We start from the raw sequence: 24,833 nt of genomic DNA, 5'->3' as shown, positions 1-24,833 counted from the left end.
ACTGGTGGTAGTGGTAGTTTTGAGGAGCAACCCCAAACATACCAGTCATATGTTGGTAGAAATTCATGAAAAAGACAGAAGTGCAGTCAGTTGTCAAAAAGAGCAGTCAGTAACAACTGAGAATGTTGCAACGATGGACAAATAGGAGGGGCAGGAGAGGAAACGGGGAGACAAATCTTAAACAAAAATTAATTAGAAATAATTCGGCTTTGCCTCTTCATTGTTACAAGAAAAATAAAGTAAAAGTGTGTGTGTGTGCGCGTAAGTAAATGGTGACTGTGATATGAGAAAGAGAGGCAGAAAGGAGGGGCTGTATGGGAAGCCAAACAAACCAAAAGAGCACGCCAACCTTCTGGTAATTATATCGGACAGTTTACATGTTCAGGTAATGTATTTTATTATTGTAGTAAGTTTTGCATTCAGCCATCATTTGTAGACTTTAAGCTTTTTATTTAGATTAATTGGAAAAAGTGTCCCTCCCAATCAACCTGAATACACACACACACACACACACAATATATATATATATATATATATATATATATATATATATAGATAGATAGATAGATAGATAGATAGATAGATAGATAGATAGATAGATAGATAGTGTGTGTGTGTGTGTGTGTGTGTGTGTGTGTGTGTGTGTGTGTGTGTGTGTGTGTGTGTGTGTGTGTGTGTGTGTGTGTGTGTGTGTGTGTGTGTGTGTGTGTGTATTCAGGTTGATTGGGAGGGACACTTTTTCCAATTATTCTCAATGGCAAAAAGTGTCCAAATCACACTGAATTCACCCTATAAATCAATATCACAAAATATCAATAACATAAAATCGATCTTTAGTTTTAACATTTTATTCAAAATTAACAAATGATCGTTTTAATTATGGAATTCAGACATAAAAAGCTTAAAGTCTACAAAATAATGATGGCTGAATGCAAAACTTACTACAGTAATAAAATACATTACCTGAACATGTAAACTGTCCGATATATAATTACCAGAAGGTTGGCGTGCTCCTCAAGACGACTACGATATTGAAAGTCATTGAAGTTTCTGCTTTATACAGCTCTTTCCGTAGCCTCTATACATATGTGCAGTTCTTCAAAGTATCGACACACAACACTACTCTTTACTAACACTATTAAAGATAATAAACATAAGAAATGTATGCATTTCATCTTGTCATTCTTCTTTGTCTTCTGTAGGGAAAAACTCCAAAATTTCAGCAGAGAACCAATTTTTTGTAAGGAAGGAGGGGTTTCTTTATTGTACATTTATTTGCATGTATGGTTTGCGCAGCGCTGTATGGCAAGCCAAGAGGCTCAGAAATACGCCATAGATTAATCGCGTTTAAAGCCAAACGGCGTAAAATACGGCGTTTTAAACCGTATTGGATGCCGTAAAATACGCCGTTGTAATTACAAACGCCGTAAAAGACGCGCGAAATACGTCAATGACGCCGTATTTGACGGCGTTTTAGTGTGCATGGAAAGCGCCGCTTTTTACGCCGTTCATCTCGCCATATGACGCCGTAAAAAACGCCGTTTTGGTTGCACAGAGCGCGCGCTATTTTACGGCGTTCTGCTTATAGTATAATGAGACACGCCCGCTGATTTCCACAGCCAGTAAGTTTGAACTGTTCTCTCCCAATCAATGATGAACTGAGTCAGACCAGACGAATTCAGCACAGATCATTTAATCCAATTCTTATGCTCATATATCAGGAGTTATTAAACAAGGAAAATAATCCAGGTCGTATTGGCTTAACTCGGCACATTTCCATCTAAGTGCTGAATAACACAAAATATTATAACCCATAGAATGCCCTATGAATTTGTGTTTTAAAGGAGAACTCTGTAACTCTAGCGAACTCTAGTCACTTCTTCGCTGATTTTCCCTTTTGTTGTCGCATGTTTTCCCCACGAGCTCCCCCTACAGCTGTCTGGGGGGGTGTATATTTCACAACACAGTCGTAAAAAACTCACTTGCGGCGGCCTCCTCCCCCTCTCTACCGCTGCTCATGTGCGTTTGTTTTGATCGGAGCAAGCCAACTGTATCGTGTGGAGCTATGTCTACCGAGGTGGGTCATCTGGTAATACATCATACATGCGTGTGTGTTTATGTCGAATTGCCGTAAAGCAATTTGTGTTTCGCGCTCGTTCTCTTCTCGTTCTCGGTTCTCACGAGACTTCCAATTTCACTTTGCCGGGACGGCAGTGCGCAAGTTGCAAGGTTGGTTTTCCGCCTGGGAACGCTGGGGGGAGCGGGGAAAGTCACCAATATCACCAGAACAGGTTGTTTAACCATCCAAATGATTTCTAGACAGTTTTAAGGTTACCAAGTTCCCCTTTAAATAGGCCTATTTGAAAAAAATAAGACGAATGTATTTTTTGCTATTTCTAAAAAATGTGGCAGGTTTGTTGGTATGTCTATAAACTATCTCCTTCCAGAATTAAATAGTGTTCCGATTTTGTAGGCTAATTAAATTCGTGTTTTATTCATATTACATTGATTATATATTCATTAAATAGCATTATTACATTTCGTTATATCCAATATATTTTTGTAAAATGAAGATTCAAATATTTTGCCCTTTCGATCGTCCAGTTCATAGTGAAATAAACGACTTGGGGGAAAAAGTCAACCGTTTGTGGGTATAGAAGTTCAGTGAGTAAAGCCGTTTTTAAAATACGAATTTTTAAATAATTTCCGTCATTTTAAAAGATAAAACATAAGGTGCAAGGGGAGCAAACTCAGCAAATGACAATAAATAAATAAATAAAAATAACACAGCCTAGTTATTTCTTTCCCACATTTGAGTCATTATTCTTAAAAGAAATGTAAATTATGCTTGCAACAATAGCTGTAGGTTAATTGGCCTGGATGAGTGTGATTGGCCTAATATTGTGTCCCAGACCGGCATTAAATAATTCGTGAATATTTGTAAAGATTCATGGCTTGAAAGAGTTGGAAAATTGACAGTTCTGTCGATGTTTTGCCCAGGCAGGGTTAGTAAAGTAAAACTAAAACTATTAAAAACATTTAAATGCTAATCGAAATAAACCTGAAATAAAGGAAAATATAACTATTAGTTGAAAAACTTAAACTAAACGGAAATGAGAAATATAATTTTTTTATCAACAAACTGGATTCATTTCGGGCGTATCCGGCGACTCAAAACGGGGGTTGGAGGTAAAACAAAAAAATTACACTGCCTACTGCAGGGGCGGCGCCAGAGAATTTTTAACGCATGTGCTGAGGGGGTGTTAGATCATTGACAGGGGGAGCAGCGCAAAACTTGGCCACTAAATATTTAATATTCAATTATTTTAATGATCACAATTAAAGTTTTATTAAATTGAACAAGCGCAACATTCAGCATTCAGCACAATCAAATATTCTAAAAGATGTAGGCTATATTATTAATAATAATGTTATATCAACATAATATCTCCTTATTTCGACATAATATGTGTGCGTGCAACAAGCAAGATGTGCATTTGTAAATCCGGTGACGCGTGCATTGATTTTTATTAATAAACTAGTGTTTCTGACGGTCTGCTGCAAACATGAAGTTGACAATCGCCATATTCGTAGTTAACGCACCTAGAGAGAAATGCACATAATGGATTACATAATCAGAGAGTAGGCCTAGCCTTTTTCTTTTTTTTTTGAATTTTGAATTATTTCGTTTAAAGACATTTCAAGCTTTGTGTATTTGATTTCTCATGTCTGTGTGAGGCATACACTGAGTTTCGTTAATTTAGGATGAGATGCGCTCCAGTTCACGTGCAACGCGAGCGCCTCCATGATTATATTGTCCGTTATATTTGCTTCTTATTCATTAAATCCAGGCAATTGGTTGATGAAAAATGTATTAAAATTAAGATACAATTTATACAAAACGAAATTCACTTTAAAAAAAGGTTTTCTACAAAACAAAACTTAAAGTGGTCAAAATCATGTCTGAACCACTCCATGTCTCATATTGCGCATCCTATCTTACTGGTGCTGTTCACTTTTCATAAATCAACATAAATGGAAAAAATAACATATATTTATATATAATATTTTAACAAATATGAAACTAAATGCACTTATTTAATGGCTACAACAGTACAGTAGGCCTACAGATTCTCTATTTGTACAAATTGCTGCACATTCATTTAATTCTGAATTTTGCACACGCAAGTTGAAAGGCATTTGTTCAAATCAAGTTCACGGATAATTGTGCTTGCATTTATTAATCATTATGATACTAAAATCATAACAAAGTGGGCTATGCTATGTACAAAAAAAAAAAAAAAAATCAGATGAGCCCAGAACGCAATTACACGTTAAGTATTTCCCCCCATAGAAAACCATTATAAGAACGCTTAATGTGGCTTATTGCAGATTAGAATGTCCCCTTATTATGTCGAAATAACGAGATATTATGTCGATACTACTGCTGTGTCCACCATGGTCTCCACCATGGTTTGGGATCTGACTGGCCAGCGTATTTAACTTTGCTGTCTTTTTGACATTTTTCCCCTGAGTGAATCGATCGAGGCTAACAGCAATCTCAACTAGCACAACAAGCGGGCAAGTCATGTGTCACCCATGTTCACATGTTCCGGCTCAAATTAAGCCCTGTGTAACACCCTTTTAAAATGTGAAAATCCTATTAATTTTGCTTTATTGATTTGAATGTTCTTTAATATTTTCTTTAATTTCAGTTTATTATTTAGCTTGGATTAGTTTAATACATAAAATTAATAATTCCTTGAGAGCATACGAATTGGATTACCACAAATGATCCATGCTGAATTCGTCTGGTCTGACTCAGTTCATCATTGATTGGGAGAGAACAGTTCAAACTTACTGGCTGTGGAAATCAGCGGGCGTGTCTCATTATACCATAAGCAAAACGCCGTAAAATAGCGCGCGCTCTGTGCAACCAAAACGGCGTTTTTTACGGCGTCATATGGCGAGATGAACGGCGTAAAAAGCGGCGCTTTCCATGCACACTAAAACGCCGTCAAATACGGCGTCATTGACGTATTTCGCGCGTCTTTTACGGCGTTTATAATTACAACGTCGTATTTTACGGCGTCCAATACGGTTTAAAACGCCGTATTTGACGGCGTTTGGCTTTAAACGCGATCAATCAATGGCGTATTTCTGAGCCTCTTGGCTTGCCATAGTATGGCAAGCCAGCCCCCGCTGTCTCGTCCCACTTTTGGTTTGTTTGGCTTCCCATAGGGCTGCCCCTGACAGAGAGAGGAGGGGCTGCAAGAAGAAAGTGAGACTGCATGTGTGTGTGTGTGTGAAGAAGGAAAGGAGGGAGACAGAGAGAAAGAGTTCACCTTTCCTAGTTCTGACTAGCATATAAACCAGAAAGTGAGTAACAATTTCCAACATACACTTTGAACAACACTTTGAGAGATTTTATTTGTAACTGTCGTCCCCACCAGTGGACCTGTAATAGAGGAACTGCATTTTTAAAATGCCTGAGAAAGACTAATGAAATATCTTAATAAATGTCTGACCACCAATGTCTGAAAACTAGTTAAGAATAGATGCAAGCTGGGGTTAGTAAGGTATACTAAAAAGGAGTGAAACACACTGATAATAATTAAGATTATAATGGCATCAACACCTGTAGAGATACCAAGATCAGAATATTAATTTTGCAGAGATACTATAGGACAACCCTCCAGAAATGGAGAAAGAAGCCTAAAAACAAAATGACCAGCTGAGGGAACATTAGATGTGGATATGTGCAGAGACACTGAAACATTCGTAATAAATAAATAAATAACTAAATAAAAAGATATTCAAAAACAGTTTACTAAGAGATCAAGTACGATTGGTGAAATCTGCTAATCCAGTCAGAATTAAAAGTAGACTAATTTCACAAATACCAAGAAAACACCAATAAAAATAACTGATAAGAAATTAACCTGAAAGAAAATATAAAAATTGCTTAAATGTTAGTTGACCGGTCTATGGGGGAATTCAATTAATAAGCAGGCCTAACAGGGATTGATATGGAGGATTGCGCAAACTAGTGGCCATCAAAAACACTGGAGTTTTCTCCTTAGTATAAGTGGTTTGTGTAGTTACCAGAGGAAAATCAAATAATTGATAAAAAGGTTTATAGAAATATCTGACATTTAGAGATAAAATATATATATAGAGAGAGAGAGACACATGCTAGATGTGGGTATGATTGACCGGTTATATAAAGACATGGCCTGTGAAGCATCTTGTTGTCCCTGCGAGACAGTTTTAAATTTGAGCCATTGCAGAAATTGAGATCTTTGGATTCCGTTAACTTAAAATAACTTGTGCATTGTGTTGAATGAGCAGGATTGGGTGATCACGCTAAACAGACATTTTTAACAGCCATACTGTATTATACACATTTCACAGTAATGAGACTCATTAATTTAATCCTAAAATGCTTGAGAGAGTAGGGATCGATATAACAAGTGATAAAAATACTATATATGTGACTGAAAATAAGGCAACTTAGACAGATTGAAAGGCTGCTATTTTCTGCAAACTGCAAAGAAGAAAAATGCTTGCTCTTTTCTGCAAAGAAGAACTTGCTTTATTAGAATTGCATGGGGAAACTGCTGTTATCAACCAGATGAGACTTCTGAAATTCAGGGACAATTGAAAGAGATGGTTGCAGAATTTATAAAGGATGAATTTGATTAATGCGGATCTCTGAGTGTTCAATTTCCAGATGACACCAGACAGCACTTGGGACGGCTCCCTCAACATAACCAACAGCAACTGGACTGTGCAACAAGTGAGAGCGAGAAACATAAGGACACGGCTGCAGAGAAAAGAAGAGGCGTTCGGTTGGTGGGCCTTCATCCCCTCTGGAAGAGGAAGCTGAAACTTCTGAGGGGCTGGTATGGACAAAGACTGTGTTGATGCAGAAACAACCAAGAAAACATCCTGCCATCATGCAAAATCATCATGCAGACTCCGTGGCTTGGCCAAAAGCCAGACTGAGGAGAGGCAGAGAGACAACAGCATCCAGAGTCAAACCACTATGTCCCAACATGACACCAGACCCCTGAATGCCAACAAAGACTGACAGATCAAGTGCATCGGATGAGGAGGGAAACACTCAGACAGCAGCCCAACCAGTTCAACTGATCGCTGGTCCAAGCAGAAGGACTGCATCCTTTACTGAGTGGGCACAGGTGATGCGTTTTCAATGATCACTACAGAGACCGCTTCAGATTTCATTGATTGGCCATATTAATTGTATTTTGATTATTCACTGGTCCAGCAGCAGTTCTCTATATTCTGTGAAGCTGACACTCTCTATTTGCTTTCTTTCAATAGACATTAGTCCAGATGTAAGCATAAATAAAAAAAGTGTTTGCATGACTCAATAATTAACTACAACTGACGCTGAACTTAGCATAGTGAGGGACTACTACTGCATTAACCAACTAGGGGTAAATGCATAATTAGATAATTGATGATGTTGTCCATGTTGAACAGAGAGCTTTTGGGCTCTGCTTTATAAGCTTGATTGATACTGAGCTCTCTATCAGGAAAAAAAGAGGACATAATATGTTCAAAAACAAAACATATGGATGATAAAGCTATGGTGCTGGTCACTCCATCTTGGTCAATAGTTATTTTTTTTAGGTTTAGAAATAAAAATGGTAACTACATAAATTACAAACACATGCTATCACAAATGCTGTCATTATCAGGGATTTCAGGATGTTAATGACGTACGACTCTCATTTACTGGGGAATATCCGATTTGTCTGCTTACATGGCACACGCAAATGCACGTATCCGATTCATATCCGATTTATTACCACATATGAATGAGCCCTGAATCCGATCTGAGAAAATCGGAATCCATGCGTTTTTTTCCTGCTTACACGTTCACCGGTCATATCCGATCTGTGCCACATGAGAGGAAAAAATCGGAATTGGGTCACTTGAACCATGCAGTGTAAATGGGGCCAAAGTGATGCCAAAATGAATGAGAGTCAATAGGCCTGTTCGACTTCATGCAGCTCTGCGCAGACCGATCGGCGGCTGACTTGAAGCAGTGCATGCCGGTTAGAAATTTTGTCCGACTTTATACAGCGCCGACGCCACGTGACTGTGACGTATGCCATCAAAGTATCGCGAGAGCGATTCACTCTGCACTGGGCTGCACTGGGCTGATGACGACACAGCTGTTCCACGATTGGCCGGATTCACCGCATGACAACGATCACGTGTGTTTCGTGTTTATTCGAACACCTTTAGTTCCTCTAAAGCTCACAAATCAGTTTTTTATAACAGTAAACACTCTTTTCATGTCGTTGCGATGTTATATTGTGTCATGTTTATCAAATTAAAACTGATTAAAAAACGAATAGACTCCACTTCATTGATAGTAGCTTATGTTGAACTTTATTCTTGTTCAAACAGACGCTGTAAGAAGCAGTACATAAAGTAGGCCTATTGAATGAAAATGTCTCTGAAACATCTGTGTATTATTTGGCAAATATTACATTTATTTCACTTCAGCTGTGGTAAAGTACTTGAACACCACGTGAGCGGTCACTACGGGAACCAGAAAGTGTCCGACTTCACGTCTCCGTTTGCAGCTCCTCCCCGCCTGCACGCGGCTACTCTCGCCGATCGGTTACATCCAGCCGCAGCCCATGTCGAACACACCTATAGGGATGCTAACAGCAGGTGATGGTCCGCTAGCCAATGGCGGCGCCCGGGGAAGCTTCAAAATAATATGAAACCCTGCCCCTCTGGCCGCCACCTACTGGTGGTTTACTTTCATGTTTAAAAGTATCATTCTTTCCAACTTTCTTATTTGTATATTCAAAAATATTTAAAACGATCTCATATTCATAACATTATTTAATACAGTTGTAAATTTTCAGTGTAAATTATTTAATTTGATCAGCCCTTCCTAGGGTAACAACAGCCCTATATTATCTTATTAGGCTATTCCAATTTAATCTATTAATAAAATGTAAAACTAAAGATGAAGCATACATTGAATAAGATTTGGGGGGTGGGGGGTATGCCCTTTAAAGGTGCAGATATGACAATATGCAGATTTAAATATATCAGAGCTGATTGAACACAGATGAGGATATTTCTTCAGAATAAATTATATTTACAGCACACACACCAAAAACATTCTGGACAAGCAACTTTTTTACTCGTACAAGTGAATGACAGATTTACTTGTCCAGAGGACAAGCGCATGGAAAGGCTTAATGTCGAGCCCTGAGTGAGTCGGAGTTGATAGCAATGACAAAGTGCCAAGGTTATTATTCACCTTATTAGGGCTAAGGGCTATGGTTAGGATAACTCAAGGGCTAGGGTTAAGATAAGGACAACTGAAACTCAACTCGACACTACAAAAAAAACCCATAATTGACAATGACAATACTTAATGATAACAATTAAACATTAGTGTACCTAATATGTATGATGGGTGTGACAGTGTCACACTTATACCTTATAGTAAGTAGTAAGTGGTGCTTTACATACCCCGCCCACCCCCACACCCCCCAAAAAAGGGCTGCTGCTTGATGTCGTGTTGGTAGTAAAAAATATTGAGGAGGTGGTAAAAAAAAGGTAGTAAATTCATCTCTATGATTCCTGCATATACCCTAGGTATCGGTACTTGTCTCTGGTACTGTTTTCATTACATGCAAAACACTGTATATGTTATGAATCTTACACGAAATTCACCTTCATCACAGTGTAACTGATGGTAATGGAAAAACGTGTATCAATGCAACCTGTTTTTAGCTTTGCCTTATAAATATAGCTCGTTACCTATAAATATAGCTTGTTACCGAATCAAACAAAATATATTTTAAACTTTACCAGTATCGATATGCTAGCTTGATAGTGAGTACTAAAAGCCATCTTATTTGTTTATATTTATAGTGATGAAGTTAGGTATTTTATTACATGTGATTCTGACATGATGTCACTGCATGCACTGCTCCTTCCTCTCCACTCGTCTCAGGTAAATAAATGCGTCGCGCGTTCATGTGTTTTGGGGGCGTGGCTTTGGAAGGAGCTCAGAAGGGAGGGGGTGGAGTGAATGGAAATAACTGTGTTTACAACAGTCGTGAGAGGTCTACAGACACTCGATTTTTATACTCTCTTTTTCAGAGTGCTTACATTTTAATTATGTATTGGTATATGAAGACAGTTTAAACAAATTTGGAATGTTTATTTTTTCAGAAAAATCCTACCTACCCTGCCTTTAACTCCAGCCAAACGGAGAATAATCGTATCATGTGACCCATTGCTTCAGGTCAGGATATTAGGTGTGTTCGACATCGGCTGCGGCTGGATGTAACCGATCGGCGAGAGTAGCCGCGTGCAGGCGGGGAGGAGCTGCAAACGGAGACGTGAAGTCGGACACTTTCTGGTTCCCGTAGTGACCGCTCACGTGGTGTTTGCATACTTTACCACAGCTGCAGTGAAATAAATGCAATATTTGCCAAATAATACACAGATGTTTCATTTCATGAGACATGTTCATTCAATACTTTATGTACTGCTTCATACAGCGTCTGTTTGAACAAGAATAAAGTTCAACATAAGCAACTATCAATGAAGTGGAGTCTACGTTTTTTAAGCAGTTTTAATTTGATAAACATGACACAATATAACATGACAACGACATGAAAAGAGTGTTCACTGTTATAATAAACTGATTTGAGAGCATTAGAGGAACTAAAGGTGTTCGAATAAACACGAAACACACGTGATCGTTGTCATGCGGTGAATCCGGCCAATCGTGGAACAGCTGTGTGGTCATCAGCCCTCCTGCAGCCCAGTGCAGCCGCTCTTGAGAAGCTGCGCTGGCTGAGTTCTCCGGCTACTCTCGAAACGCTCTCGCGGTACTTTGATGCCATACGTCACAGTCACGTGGCGTCAGCGCTGTATCAAGTCGGACAAAATTTCTAACCGGCATGCACTGCTTCAAGTCAGCCGCCGATCGTTCTGCGCAGAGCTGCATGAAGTCGAACAAGCCCAGTATCATGCTCCGTAACACAAACGCTTGACCCACTTGACACACAAGATGGCGCCGTAAGGAGTTCCGGGAGAAATGTGACGTCATCGTAAATCTATCTATACTAACTTCTATACTCTTTGGTTGTCCGTCAGCCTCTCACCATCGGAGGATTGTTGTTGTCATCAAGATGGAGTTCGGGGAAAGTGTCGGTGTTGGTGATGCGTTTGTCAACACATTGGCGCGCTCCGCTAACTCATTTTACCCACTTATGCTACATATTCAGTTTGATGTGAAAATGTGAATGTAGAGGTGACGTTATCCATTCTTACTGTTTTTTATTTTATATAAGCATCTTTTGTCATACGACGTCATGTCATTTAGTTGTAATCTTTAATAAATACACCGTTCTGATTTCACACATTTGATCTGAATTGCTTGGAAACACAACGTCATAAAAACGAGCCAGACAATACTTTTTTCCCCTGCACACGTTTACTGGGTATAAATGGCAAAACATGAAGTGCTGCATGCATTTATTTGAGGGAAGTAGACCCACCATTCCCTTCACAGACACAAGCTGGGACAAATTCATTAAATCAGTGTTTCTGTGTAAAGACCTTGAGTGCAGAGAAAGTATTATTGCAGAAGAGGCAGTACAGGCATGCAAATTACAAAGCCATGAACCTACAAACCAGTTAGTCAAACCAGCTAACACTGGCTACCACAGGGAGTGCTACAGCCATTTCACAAATATCACGAAGATAAAACGAGCACAAAAGGAGAGGAGAGAAGGCAGTATTAGTTGAAGAAACTGCAAAGGAAGGTTAGTATTATATGGTATAGACAGGCGGTGCAGTATAAGACATACAGTGCAGTGTAGACAGTAATATAAATTAAATATAAATGTGCAATGTATTAGCAGTAGCCTTATAAGAGCAGAATAGATATGGATATGCAGTATGAACAACATGTGCAGTGTAGTAGCAGTAACAGTATAAGAGTAGTACAAATAATATATAGATAATATACAGTGTATTAACAGTTATATAATAAAAACACCCTGCAAAAATATACCCTTCCAATTATGGCATCATTAACATCAACAAGGCCAGACACCTGAACGCTGTGAAACTGGTCTATTACCCATGTTAACCCTCTGGGCTTCTTCGTAAAATGGTCACACTTAGCTTCCTCCCGCCCGAAAACGGGCGAAGCCTTAAAGGGATAGTTCGCCCAAAAATGATATTTAAGCCATGATTTACTCACCCTCAAGCCGTTCGAGATGCATATGTCAATCTTTTTTCAGACGAACACATTTTCAGTTATTTTAGAAAATGTCTTAGATCTTTCAGTGGTTATAATGTGAGGCAATGGGGTCCAGCTGCTTCAAGTCCGAGAATGTGCATGCATCCTTCACAAAAATTTTCCACCCGGCTCCAGGGGGATAAACGAAGGCCTTCCGAGGGTAATCCGTGCGGTTTTGTCGTCAAAATGTACATATTTAAAACTTTATAAACGAAAGTAACTGGCTTCCGGTGGCGGTTGGTGCGCGTTCATGGAGATGGATGCTGGCGTATGACGTAGGACGTAGCGTAGGAAGCGTCGTGACGTAGAACGAACGTAGAGTTTTGTTTTGCTCTGCTCTCTGGCTGCGCTGTCACGTTCGTTCTACGTCACGACGCTTCCTACGCTACGTCCTACGTCATACGCCAGCATCCATCTCCATGAACGCGCACCAACCGCCACCGGAAGCCAGTTACTTTCGTTTATAAAGTTTTAAATATGTACATTTTGACGACAAAACCGCAAGGATTACCCTCGGAAGGCCTTCGTTTATCCCCCTGGAGCCGGGTGGATTATTTTTGTGAAGGATGCATGCACATTCTCGGACTTGAAGCAGCTGGACCCCATTGCCTCACATTATAACCACTGAAAGATCTAAGACATTTTCTAAAATAACTGAAAATGTGTTCGTCTGAAAAAAGATTGACATATGCATCTCGAACGGCTTGAGGGTGAGTAAATCATGGCTTAAATATCATTTTGGGGCGAACTATCCCTTTAACATTTTACTTTACTTTTTCCCAGGATAACCAATCAAATATATTTTTGTTCTATAATGTTTTCTGATTATTATTTAGATTTTTTTGAATTTTTTATGATACTTTGCATTAATTATATAATTTTTATGAGCTATTTTTTCCATTAGAATTAATATATATATTTTTATTTTATTTATTTTATTTTATTTTTCAATAAATGCAACATTTCACATCAAAATAGAGTGCAGGCCTAAAAAAAAAAAAAAATTAAAGTAAGAAGAGCGCCATCTAGTGGCTTCAAAATGTATTAATTTGTGTCATGTCCTATAACCGCCTATAGGCGGCCTATAGCTTTTTTATTTATTTATTTGATTTATTCCCATTCGGAAAGATTTTTTTTTATTACTAAGCAACCACTGAATGGAACAACACAAATTATATATCATTTTAAAGCTTAGGATCTCAGCTTTTTAATGCATCTAATTACATTTATTAACTCCTAACGAGTGCTGAGTAATCCCTCTAAAACCGAGTGTACCGCCAGCAGGCGCCACCTAGCTGCGAAAATATTCTTTACCATATTTAAAAAAAATCTTGCCTTGATTAACACAAAGTTGATGTCATTTGAAAGCTTAGAGTCTGAACTTTACAGTGAATGTATCCACTTTGAAAAACTCTTAAGTATTGCTGAGTTATTTGCTGATAAATAGAATTTCTTTTTTTCATAATCTATAAAATAATGTACTGCAATGTGTCAAAAACATCATACAGCTCATGAAACATTCTCAGATAATTGAAAATGGCACTTCATTTTTTACAGCATATTATTACAATTAAAATGAGCCCAAAATTAACATAATCTATTGCTTTTATGACAAGATATTCTTCATGGAGAAACAATTGCCCATGAGGGGGTGTCAAAGACTGTACAAAAAGGCTGTCTCTTTTCCAAATGCTGTAACTTTTGATTCCTTTATCCAAAAATTATTATTATTTTATCCAGATGCAGCTAACATGTAGGGGGACTTCACTAAAAAAGAATTTTCCTCCTACCTTATTTCCTTCCTGAGTTATTCCATGACAAATAATATGCAAAATCATAATAAAAATTATATGTATATATTGTCTTTTATCCGCTGTTTCTTGGCAGGACAATGTCCAAATGTAATGTGATTTATATTCTTTCAAACGATAACTTTTGACTCTCCTTGCTATAGTTTTGGAGTTATTATGATTATATAACTTTTATATAGTTTGGGGCAAAATTTGCTGTTTCAGTCTTACCAGTTAATTTCTCTGTGTGTGTGTGTTTGTGTGTGTGGGTGTGGGTGTGTGTGGGGGGGGGGGGGGGGGGGGGTGTGTCTTATTTGCACTCTTGATGTTTTAGAGTGTCACCCCTTCATTGCTGTACACTTTTTTCAGCACAGTGGCTGATCTGTAGCTTGTACCACCAAAAGTTTCTCTGAGTTTTCCTATTTTTTCGTATTTCCCATTCATTTCCTATGTCGCCTGTTTTCGGGCGGGAGGAAGCTAAGTGTGACTTTTTTTTTACGACCCTTTAACATATCAGAATCATCTCCTTGATTTTTTTGTGTGTTCATATAGGTAATACAACAAAAGTCACCAAGATTCACCCCCATCCGATGAAGCAAAAAAATTAAACAATTCGAAACGTTCAAGTTTTCGCCCGTTTTCGGGCGAAGAAGCCCAGAACAGGTGGAACCAATATATGGAGCATGAGTTTTCCCCTGCTGAAAGTTACAAACCATTTTTCCTTAATCAGTGATGTGGGGAAGGGTGCAGAACCTAGATCTATTGTTTTGCACTTTTTTAGTGGCTGAGGATGATGAGGCAACTCCAGTAAAAGCACGGGCTCTGAGGTCTTGCGCCCATGATCTCTACACGTCCAGCTCCTGAGGCCATACTGGAACTTGTGCACTGCTCGTGTAAAAAAAATAAAAAAAATTGTGTTAAGGGTAGATGCACATGTAAACTGCATGAGTTGCCATGTACAAACCTCTGTCAGTGTGTAAACTGTGACAATAAGTCATTTGAAGATTACAGGGATTAAAGTTATCCGTCGCTACGACGGATTTCCGTCAATTGCAGGGTTCCAGTCTGTCCTTAATGTCTTAAATTCACTTTTCATAAATTTAAGGCCGTAAATAGGCTTTCATTTCTCAAATAGTGTAATAAATGTCTTAATTTTATTTTGAATAGGTCTTAAATTAAGGAAAGACGAGGTGTATTCACCCTTCTGAGGGGGATGTGATCAAAGCCTGGAGTGGAGCAAAAGCACGTTCCTCTCTCCACTCTAAGCACTCTGTAATCACTTCGCTTATGGTCCACTCCGGGTTTTCAATTACCGCTCACGGAAAGTGCATGTCAGGCTACAGTTGAGCGCTGAGGTAGAGAACTATATTTCAGTTACCGTGGACACACTTATAATGCAGGTAGGGCTGGGCGATATATCGATATATTTTTGAAATGCGATATGGAATTAGACCATATCGCATATATCGATATAGTTCAAATTTACGCTGTGATCCTTGCTCCCCGCGCCCCTCTCCTCCGCTCCTCCTTTTCCACTCTGCGTGCGTGTTTAGAGCATGTTATGTTATGAGAGGCGAATAATGACTAAGTTACTTCAGAAAACCCAGCACAATAGGAACTACCAGGCAGTGACATAAGTGTACGCTGAGATAAAGTTTTTCACCTCAGAAAGACGGACTTTCTTGTCCTGTCAGCCGTTATCCTGTTCTCGTAGCGCACACTCTTCAATTGCACGCGCAAATGCGGCGGCGCGCGCTATATATCGCCTCACTGTATATAAAGTGCAAAAGAAACTACGAGCATGCAACGCCGTTACGTTGTAAATTACACGAAATAAAAGTAATGCAGGTATGATTTTCATTCTATTCACCAGGAGCAGTTTCCATGTTTCATTAACAGTTATTGTTAATATTGTGTATTCACCATGGTAACTGTCGTTTCCATATTAACCCCAAAATGCCACTATTTTTCTTTGTGTTATTTTTTATATTTTTAAATGACTGTAGTGGCTCATACCAACATTGTATTAACAAAAACTAGTTTGGAACTGCTATTTAATAGCTTTAGCATAATGTTTATTTATTAGTAGGCTACTAGTCTTTACTATTAGTCATATTCTTACAATTTATGTTAAATAAAGGGGAAAAGTACTTGTGTGTGTTAACAAATTTTGTGTAAACATGTGTTATAATTTGCCTATATAATATATACGTGTATATGTATGTATATGTATATATATGTATGTATGTATATATATATAGGCAAATTAGAACATGTTTAAACAAAATTTGTTTATATATATATATATTCAATGTAAACTTTGATAATCATAATTAATAAATCGCAATTACAATTCGAAGGGAATAATCGGCAATTATGATTTTTGTAATAATCGTGCAGCCCTAACTTAGGTGAAGAAACCTGTTTATTATTTATTCATTTGATTTTGCAACTGTTCACTGATACGCCTACTGGCAATATTAAAGCAGTTTAAAACGTATCCCCTTAAAACGCTATTGGTCTCGACTATTTAAAAAGGTATATGACTTGGCCTAAAAAAAAATTTCAGTCAGAAGAATTTTTTTCACTTTAATCCCTGAAATTACTAGGGCACATGTGTGCATGAATGAACACATGTGTGGAGTGGTGTGTGTGTGTGTGTGTGTGTGTGTGTGTGTGTGTGTGGCTACTCCTGCAGAAGTAAATCTGTATGACATGTTTATGTACATTATAACTCTGCTCTGTTTGATAGCCTATGTTCTTTGATAGTTATTCTTATAATCTTGTTTCTGTTACATGCAGTTCTAACTTGAGCTCTTAGCTCTCCGGTTACAATATTGGCTGCTTACTGACCCTTTAACGTTATAATTAAATATGTCTTTAACATCAACAGGTTCATTTTTGCCTGAAGTTTTTGCCGAACGTTTGCAAAACGGTCCGAGGTAATGATCAGCCAACATACGGTGGAGCTGTAGCCTATGTGAGTTGGATGAAGTGTTACCGTTAAAATTGAATATTTACGCCAAATCAAATATGTAATCGCATGATGCTAGCTACTGCTAGTTAGCCAGCTGAAACTACCCTACTTAAACCTTGTGTGGTGTTCATATTTTTGTTATTTAGCCAGTGTTCCTGCAAGCTTGTCTTAACTTATGCATTTCTAAAAGCTTGGTTACATATCTTTAATAATGTGCTTTAGCTTATATGATTATATTTCTTTAAATGCTTATTATGAGTAAAAATAAATGTTCAACGTTAATACAAGTTGTACACATCTAAAAGTAAAAGAACACATCTAAATGTAAAATCTCCATTACACACCTCACTGCAGTACACGAGATCCAGGGGGCGGAGTTGGATCCAGATATAAGGGGTGGAGATTGGTAGGTTTAGGGGTGGGTTTAGGGATCAGGGGGTGGAGATGGGAAGGTTTAGGGTATATGTAAGGTGGGAGGGAATCACTGGATTTCGTCCCTGGATTTCGTGTTCTGCAGTCCGCAATAAGATTTGAAAAAATGAAAAATTTGGCAAAAACTTAATCTGGGAAGAATTTGTTAGAAAACATCAATTACAATAGTTTACAACAGTATAAATTGACATTGCATGTGTGATAAATAATTTTACATTGATTTTTATTTTATTTTCCTCATGATATCGTTTCCAGAGCGTTTTCCTCTGTCAAAGGTTTGAAGGACAGCCCAAGCAAGGACGAGGAGTAGCCTACTCTGATGAGCTGCTCCATTGACCCCAAACCTGGACTATTTAACCATTGACCCCACTGGACTATTTAAACCAGTATATTGATCAAGATTTAATTAAACTGATTGTATACTGCTCCAATGCTACAGGCTGTAAATAAGAGATTTGCACTTTGTTACACAATGGTGTCTTGATTGTTTTCTGTGAATACAGACCCAGTGTCCACATATGTGGACATCATTTTTTTCAAAAAGTGCTTCATATTCAAAGATAATATCTGGTTATTATATGTATTGGTCCCTCCTAACCCCAAAAACCTAGAAGAAATCTAAAATGCACGCCAAACCAAAGCTCAGGTCTTAGGAGGATATATATATTCGGGGATGTTTTTATTTCATGGATACGTTTGTTGTATAAATTAGCTTAAATAATGCTATATATATATATATATATATATATATATATATATATATATATATATATATACACTCCAGGAGCAGGAGGCAATTGAGGCTCATAAGATCAGGAACGAGGAGCTTCAACTACACAAGGTAACCAACATCACCATGCCATCCATCTCATTCAAGTACAAGAACACTGATCTTAAATGCTCGAGGTTTAATAAGTCAGATTTACTCTACAGTGTTTGAAACGCTGCACTGTATTAAAATCTTCTAAATATTGCTTCCTTCTTTCACAGGACGCATTCGTGGAGTTCTTAAATGGACCTCAACTTTTCGACAGCATGTTTTGCTGAGGATCCTGATGCAGAGAAACTGGCTCTCCTCCCCAGTTTCCTCCCCCATGGAGACATATCCTTGTTATGAATAGCAAAATATACAAATCAAAAACGAGACAACCAGTTGAACACATCAAAATGCTCACAAATTAAATTCTGTGGAAAATGCAACACATTTTGGAAATGTGTAGCATGGAATGCAACAGATCGCAGACGCCGATCTTCTTGAAGCTCACATCACTTCCTGCCATGAACAGGCTGAGCAGTTCACTGAAACTCTCATGAGTATTGAACTGCCACTGGTGGACCAACTGGAGGTCAGAATAAAAATACCTATATTGTTAATGTAATATTAATTATGGAGCATATCACCTAAACGAATGGAAGTTTCACAAATATGCTTTTTTTGTTTTGTTTTTAAAGGACATCTTCAAAGACATAAAGAGGGACATCTCAGACATGTTTGAAGGGTTCATTCAATATGTGCCAGGGATATATCCTTTATCCAACAAAGCAAATCAAAAATACTTTTATTTTATGGGTAAAGCTTCTTTAACTCTGACACACATTCGCACTGTGTCGAGACCTGGAGAACCGGTACCATGAACAACAGCTTGGGATTGCCTTGGCAAAACACTGGAGAAGGTGGTCATGGCGTATGTATGACACGCCAATTCGTATGCCATTTTGGCGTGCTATCAAGACGCATAATCGCTTTTTAGCGTTTTTTATCAACGCCGTTTGGCCTCCATTGACTTGCATAACCTCGCGATTGCGTGTTAATTTACGCCAAGTTCTCCTGAAAAAAAAACTTCTGTTCAGTTTATTTCCGACCCTCTGCGGAAACCTACGAAGTGCTTTCAGAGCGCAGTCACGTGACTATCACGGAGACTGGAGGGCAAAGCATGTGAGTTTTCATCTTTTACAACCCACAAGTGTTAAGATTACCTCCGAAAATAGAAAAACCAAAGATATATATATATATATATATATATACAAACGGCAAGTCTTAGGCACATTTGACCCATATACAGCACCCACTGCGTTGTTTTAGCTAATCATTAAGCGCTAGCTAGCTACGCTGCTCATCCGATCATAACATGATAGACTATAATAACTTTCATCACTGCTCATTTCATAAAGGCCGCCGCAAGAAAACGTGTCTTTGTTTACATTGTATAATGTGCTGTTGGATTGCTTATTTTGCAATTCTGTCTGCCATCATCGGACTTACAAATCACATTTACAAATTTTACATTTTATTTTACATTAGTTATTTCATACGAAGATGAAAGTTTACGCTATATAACCCAGTACAACATAAAAAACACATATATTTTTATGTACCTTCTGGTATTCACACTTGTGTTTTATATTTGTTAATCACCTTATGTTTATTTTTAATTTTTTTTATTTTATTTTATCGGTCGAATGTAGACTTTGAACCCAGCCTAAAATAACCCAATATATCCTGTGAATTTGCGGTCTGTGTTCAAGTGGTTTGTGTAATTTACATTGATGTACCATCAACATGTTTTAAAGTTTTTAAAAATGAATATTAAATTAATAAGTTACATATACAAACGTGCCATGATGAAGTTGGTGAATTGTTAATGCCCCCCTTTACACTTTTTAACGTCTTCATCAACTTGTCATGTATAGTATGTCAAATTATGACCATTATCATTTAAATGAAATTGCCTTTCTTCCATGTTTAGTGTTCACTCCAGTATATCATCATCTGAACAGGTGTAGCCTACTACACAAGGGCTAAGGTGTATTTAGTATCTGTGACCATTTTTTTTGTCTAATTCAACCTTCCTTTACTTTGCAGCATTCCAATCTCCTTCAACTCCCAATCACACCTACCTCATCCAACCCTACAGTCGTCCTCTTTAAAAGCGTGACCAACGGCTCTTTTAAGAGCCATTCTTCTCTCTTCTTTTTTTTTACTCTGTTCCATTCTCAACCTCTCCCAACGTCTTCAGTTTCTCTTTTCCCAAATTTTGTCCTCACTCTCTTACCCTCCGTCACCTCTCTCTCCCTCGTGTTTTCTCTCTCTTTCTCTCTCTGACACACCCACACCCACACCCACACCCACACCCACACCCACACCCACACCCACACCACACACACACACACACACACACACACACACACACACACACACACACACACACACACACACACACACACACACACACACACACACACACACACACACACACACACACACACACACACACACACACACACACACACACACACAGTCTGCATCTGTCTGTCACTCTGTCTGTTGGTCTGTCTATATAAATGGCAGGCCACTGTAATAAAGAGCTTTTGGAAGCTGCAATGGTCCTTGGGGACATCTATATTGAAAGTGCAGCTGGTGCAGCTACTTCGTACTCTACCCAGACCCCTACTGAGCCACCTGCAGTACGGCCTTGCCAGCGTGGCCACAAGCGAAATGCTAAGGGGAAACCTCTATTCATAGATCAAGAAGGTTTGTTAGCTATTTTGGCATGAAGTTGGTTATATTTAATGTTAAGGAGCCTCCGTGGATGTAAAATGTATGTACTGCCAGTGATTGCTTGTCTCGCTAACACCAGACGGCATTTCAATTCACATTTTCAATTGAGAATGGTATTGTGTATTGTATTGAAGTAATGTGATTGTATCCTGTGATTTTGGTGACATTGCTATCCTTTCCAGTGATTCCATATTTCTCTGTGTTGCAGCTGGTGTAGTTCCAATGGACTCTGGGAATATAGTTGCAGGTAAAATGCCATTCAGTATTCCACTATCCAGTATTTCATTTACTGATGCATTGATTTAAATATTTTGTCACAATTGTTTACTGTTTTAGATTCCCTGGCAGCATTACAAGATATCCTCTCTGGGCTGCCAGAGCGTGCCATGTCTCCCCAGGAGGATCCAGAAGGAAAGTGGGCTCTCCGCCAGATTGTAACACATGAGAGGTGGGACACGGCCCGGCCAAAGCTGATTGAGGCTGTATTGTCTGCTGCCAATGTCCAGAAGACCTGTGGTCACTGCAGTGAGGAGGCTGTGATACGCTGCCTCGACTGTTTTCCACGGCATCTCTTTTGTGAGAAATGTGATGTTTCTCAGCACCGGCAGCATGTTCTGCACAACAGAGACTATTTAGTGGAGGGTTTTCACCAACCCATTTCTCCAACTGTAATAGTGCAGAAAAGAAGCAATGGGACGTATTGTCTTATTTCAGAGGGTATGAGCATATATATTATAGTTTATATGAGCATATATATTATAGTTTATATGAGCATATATATTTGTAACAATACAATTTGTGTTGATATACATGGTGTTCTCTTTCCATTCGCTACAGCCCGGCTTCTCCCACTTGCATTGCCGACAGCCGTGTGCTCTTGCAGCAGAGCCTCTGTGAAGGTCAGGCCAGGACGACCTGTCACTCTAGTCACAATGAATGGTATGTGTCTGTGTAACAAGGTCTAGCCATTTCAAAGCCTGCTTTCTCAAACAAAGATGTTTTATGGAAATCTACATATCAATCACCATTACCCATTTTATTATAGGACGATTTGATCTCATGCTCCCAGAAGTAAATTGTCAGAGCTGTGGCAGTGACTGGACACCTGATGTCAAGGACCTTGTGTGGAGTGGCTTGTGGCCCGCATCCACTATTAAGTTCCAGACAGTCTATCATGTAAATGTTTTCAAAACGTATGAACAGATGAAGTTGGATGCACCGAGTATGTCTCATCATGCATTTGTGAAGATGCTAGAGACAAACTCAAAACGTCATGGAAGGGTAAAGTACCAAACACTACATTCAGTCTTGCAAACTACTAACTTTTGCTAATGGGGGGGGGGAGGGTGTTAGACCTGCTGACTGCAGGGACCTCCTTAGGAATGGCTACTCTCAGTTAGGGGTGTGAACCTACACTGGTCTCACGGTTCGGTTCGATTACGATTATCATGTCATCGATTCAGTTCAATTCGATATCACAATGCATCGCGATGCACCGCATCCTCAATTTTAAATTTCTCTTCAAAAGTGATGTGTGCGCACGTGTGTGTGTGCTTGGGAAGTCGCAGTGACAGAAACAGTGAAATTCCAGTTAAAGTTTCAAGGGAGTAAAGCTTGTTTATGCCATTAAGAAAAGGAAAATCTGTCAAATAAATGTAGTTTAAAAAAAAATTTCATTTAAAAGCAGCGCTCATTAATCAGTGTAGGCTATTATGTTACCATTAAAGATGCGCGCATCAACCGTCGCCGAGTCCGCTGTTGAAGGTGACGATCATCCATTTAGAATCACGCGTAACAACACAGAATAATTGTAATTTGACCATCGGGTGCGGATACTTAAATCAGAGAATATTATTGGGGCGGGTGGACTGTTTATTTTTGGCTGCGGATTCGGCGTTGGAGCTCATCCGCGCATCTCTCTGACTCTTAACAGCTAACAGCTCGGGGTGAAAACGGCTAACGTGGTTTATGAAGTTAGTGGTATTAGGCTACCTCCTGCATATTCAATTTGTGTGTGACAAGAGTGCACACAGCGCGTGTCTTCTGCAGGTCGTGCTTACCAGGTTGTTCATAAAAGCCGAAACGTGCCCAGATGTCGGCTTTTAAAGTAGTTGGAGCATTTTTTATATTCTAGCACTCGCGTCTCGCCTCCCTCTGCCATTGTATGCTTCCGCCACAATGCACGTACGCGACAAATGACGTCAGAAAACTCGGTACATTATAATCGGTTATGGTCTATTACTGAACCGATACCGAATCGTCCTCGTCTGCATCGCGATGCATCGTAGAAACGATCAATTTTGACACCCCTACTCTCAGTGAGGGCTTCTTTTCTACTTGTACAGTAACGACCTGTTGAAGGAGGAGGTTATAAAGCCTTAATGGAGCACTCACTGTGGAGCTAAATTAGTTATAGGAGTAATCATGCTCAGTTCAGTGTCTCTTGTTTTCTTCATTTTGAATACACACTGGCGTCAGTCACCATGCATTTGAGGCCAATATATGATGACATTTTGCCTGTCTTTAGACAGATGGTTTGATATGTGTAATGTCAAAAATGCAACTTTTTTACTCCCTTTGCATCTCTAACAGATTGGTCAAATCTGCCGAGATACATTTCACCTAAGTTTTCGTCAGTATAAATATTCAATATCGGAGCTAGACAAATATTTGAGAAAGGATGACATAATGCAGTGCCCAGCTTGCACTCCAAACATGGTGGCTGTGTCAGCAGGTGGAAATAGGAAGGCTTATCGCTTAACAATTCAAAAGGGTTTGTATAGTCCCATACTGCACATCAATACAAAAAAGTATGACTATGAAAGGGAATATAAAGTTAGAGATATACCCAAACTAAATGTTCTTCTATTCATTGTATTCAACATTATAATTTTTTTCTACAATTGTTTTTCATTTTAGAACTGGTGATAAGTCCTTCTATGAAGGTCTCTTCTTTGCTCCTGACAATGATGTGGCCTCTTTCGTTGAGAAGCTGCAATCAGGCATGAGAGTGGTAAGACTGAATGAAATGTACACATTCACCAGCCAAACTATTATCATATCATGTTTGGCTCACTTTTGTCTTCACTTTTCACTTTAGTCTATATTATTATTACCACAACACACAGGAGCTGCAGGTGTGCCAGCTGCACCTCCTTAAAGGGATTGTAGGGACGCAGATTGCTTAGTCTGTTTCTGACGCGTGCTTTAAATATTCATTGTCCATACCTTTTGAGTATTTGGATGTGCCAAATCCATTTATTGTCCCTTTTTTTTGGCATCGCAAATAACAAATAAAACAAACACAAATTATACTCAGTACTTTGACTTATTGCTAACAACTGTTTGGTATAAGCACAGTCACAATCCCACCACCTGTAACTCATCATCACTTTAAATATACTCACATACTAATACGCCCTCTAGTGTCACAAACAAAAAATACAAATTAACATAATGGCTCCAACATACCGGCCCCTAATTGTTCATACCTGTCAACTTTTCGATACCAAAATACGGGAGATCTGAACGGGGGGGGGGGGGGGGGGGGTCATCGCATGTTACAATGTTTACATTTTCTGGTACAATTAATTTCTGGTAAGATATGCTTTTTTATTATTTCAATTAAATTAAATTATTGTGATCTGATTTAATATTGACTCATTTGGATAAATATTAGGTAGGCTACTCAAGATAGGCGTTAATTTTTCTCAAGAAAAAAAAACAACTCACCTAATGCTGTAAAGA

General features: G+C 38.7%; 1 protein-coding gene and 2 long non-coding RNA genes across 3 annotated transcripts in view; 2 read left to right on the top strand and 1 right to left on the bottom strand.

Annotated features, from left to right (window-relative positions):
- LOC309512928 overlaps nt 1–24,833 on the bottom strand; it is a 156,683-nt gene that overhangs the window by 43,378 nt on the left and 88,472 nt on the right. The window lies entirely within an intron of this gene.
- Nucleotides 18,580–20,634, top strand: LOC309508765 (dynein regulatory complex subunit 3-like). The gene is made up of 4 exons (XM_082183228.1): nt 18,580–18,873; nt 18,980–19,052; nt 19,126–19,201; nt 20,391–20,634. The coding sequence occupies exons 1-4, from the start codon at nt 18,754–18,756 to the stop codon at nt 20,461–20,463; spliced, it is 342 nt and encodes a 113-aa protein (XP_082039354.1). The 5' UTR covers nt 18,580–18,753; the 3' UTR covers nt 20,464–20,634.
- LOC309508761 lies at nt 21,529–22,300 on the top strand. The gene is made up of 3 exons (XR_014209715.1): nt 21,529–21,803; nt 21,924–22,025; nt 22,132–22,300. It is a non-coding gene; the product is annotated as an uncharacterized lncRNA (long non-coding RNA).

This window comes from Leuciscus leuciscus, assembly GCF_965113295.1.
Source record: "Leuciscus leuciscus genome assembly, chromosome: 1".
Taxonomy (NCBI): domain Eukaryota; kingdom Metazoa; phylum Chordata; class Actinopteri; order Cypriniformes; family Leuciscidae; genus Leuciscus; species Leuciscus leuciscus.
Note: the sequence above shows the minus strand (reverse complement) of the source record. Positions and strands in the feature narration are given on the sequence as shown.

Bases quoted from the DNA above. Each gene is read 5' to 3' on its own strand.
- LOC309508765 (XM_082183228.1), top strand. From the start codon at position 18,754: ATGCAACAGATCGCAGACGCCGATCTTCTTGAAGCTCACATCACTTCC. The intron at 18,874-18,979 runs GTCAGAATAAAA...TTGTTTTTAAAG, and splicing joins CACTGGTGGACCAACTGGAG to GACATCTTCAAAGACATAAA. The intron at 19,053-19,125 runs ATCCTTTATCCA...TCTGACACACAT, and splicing joins TCAATATGTGCCAGGGATAT to TCGCACTGTGTCGAGACCTG.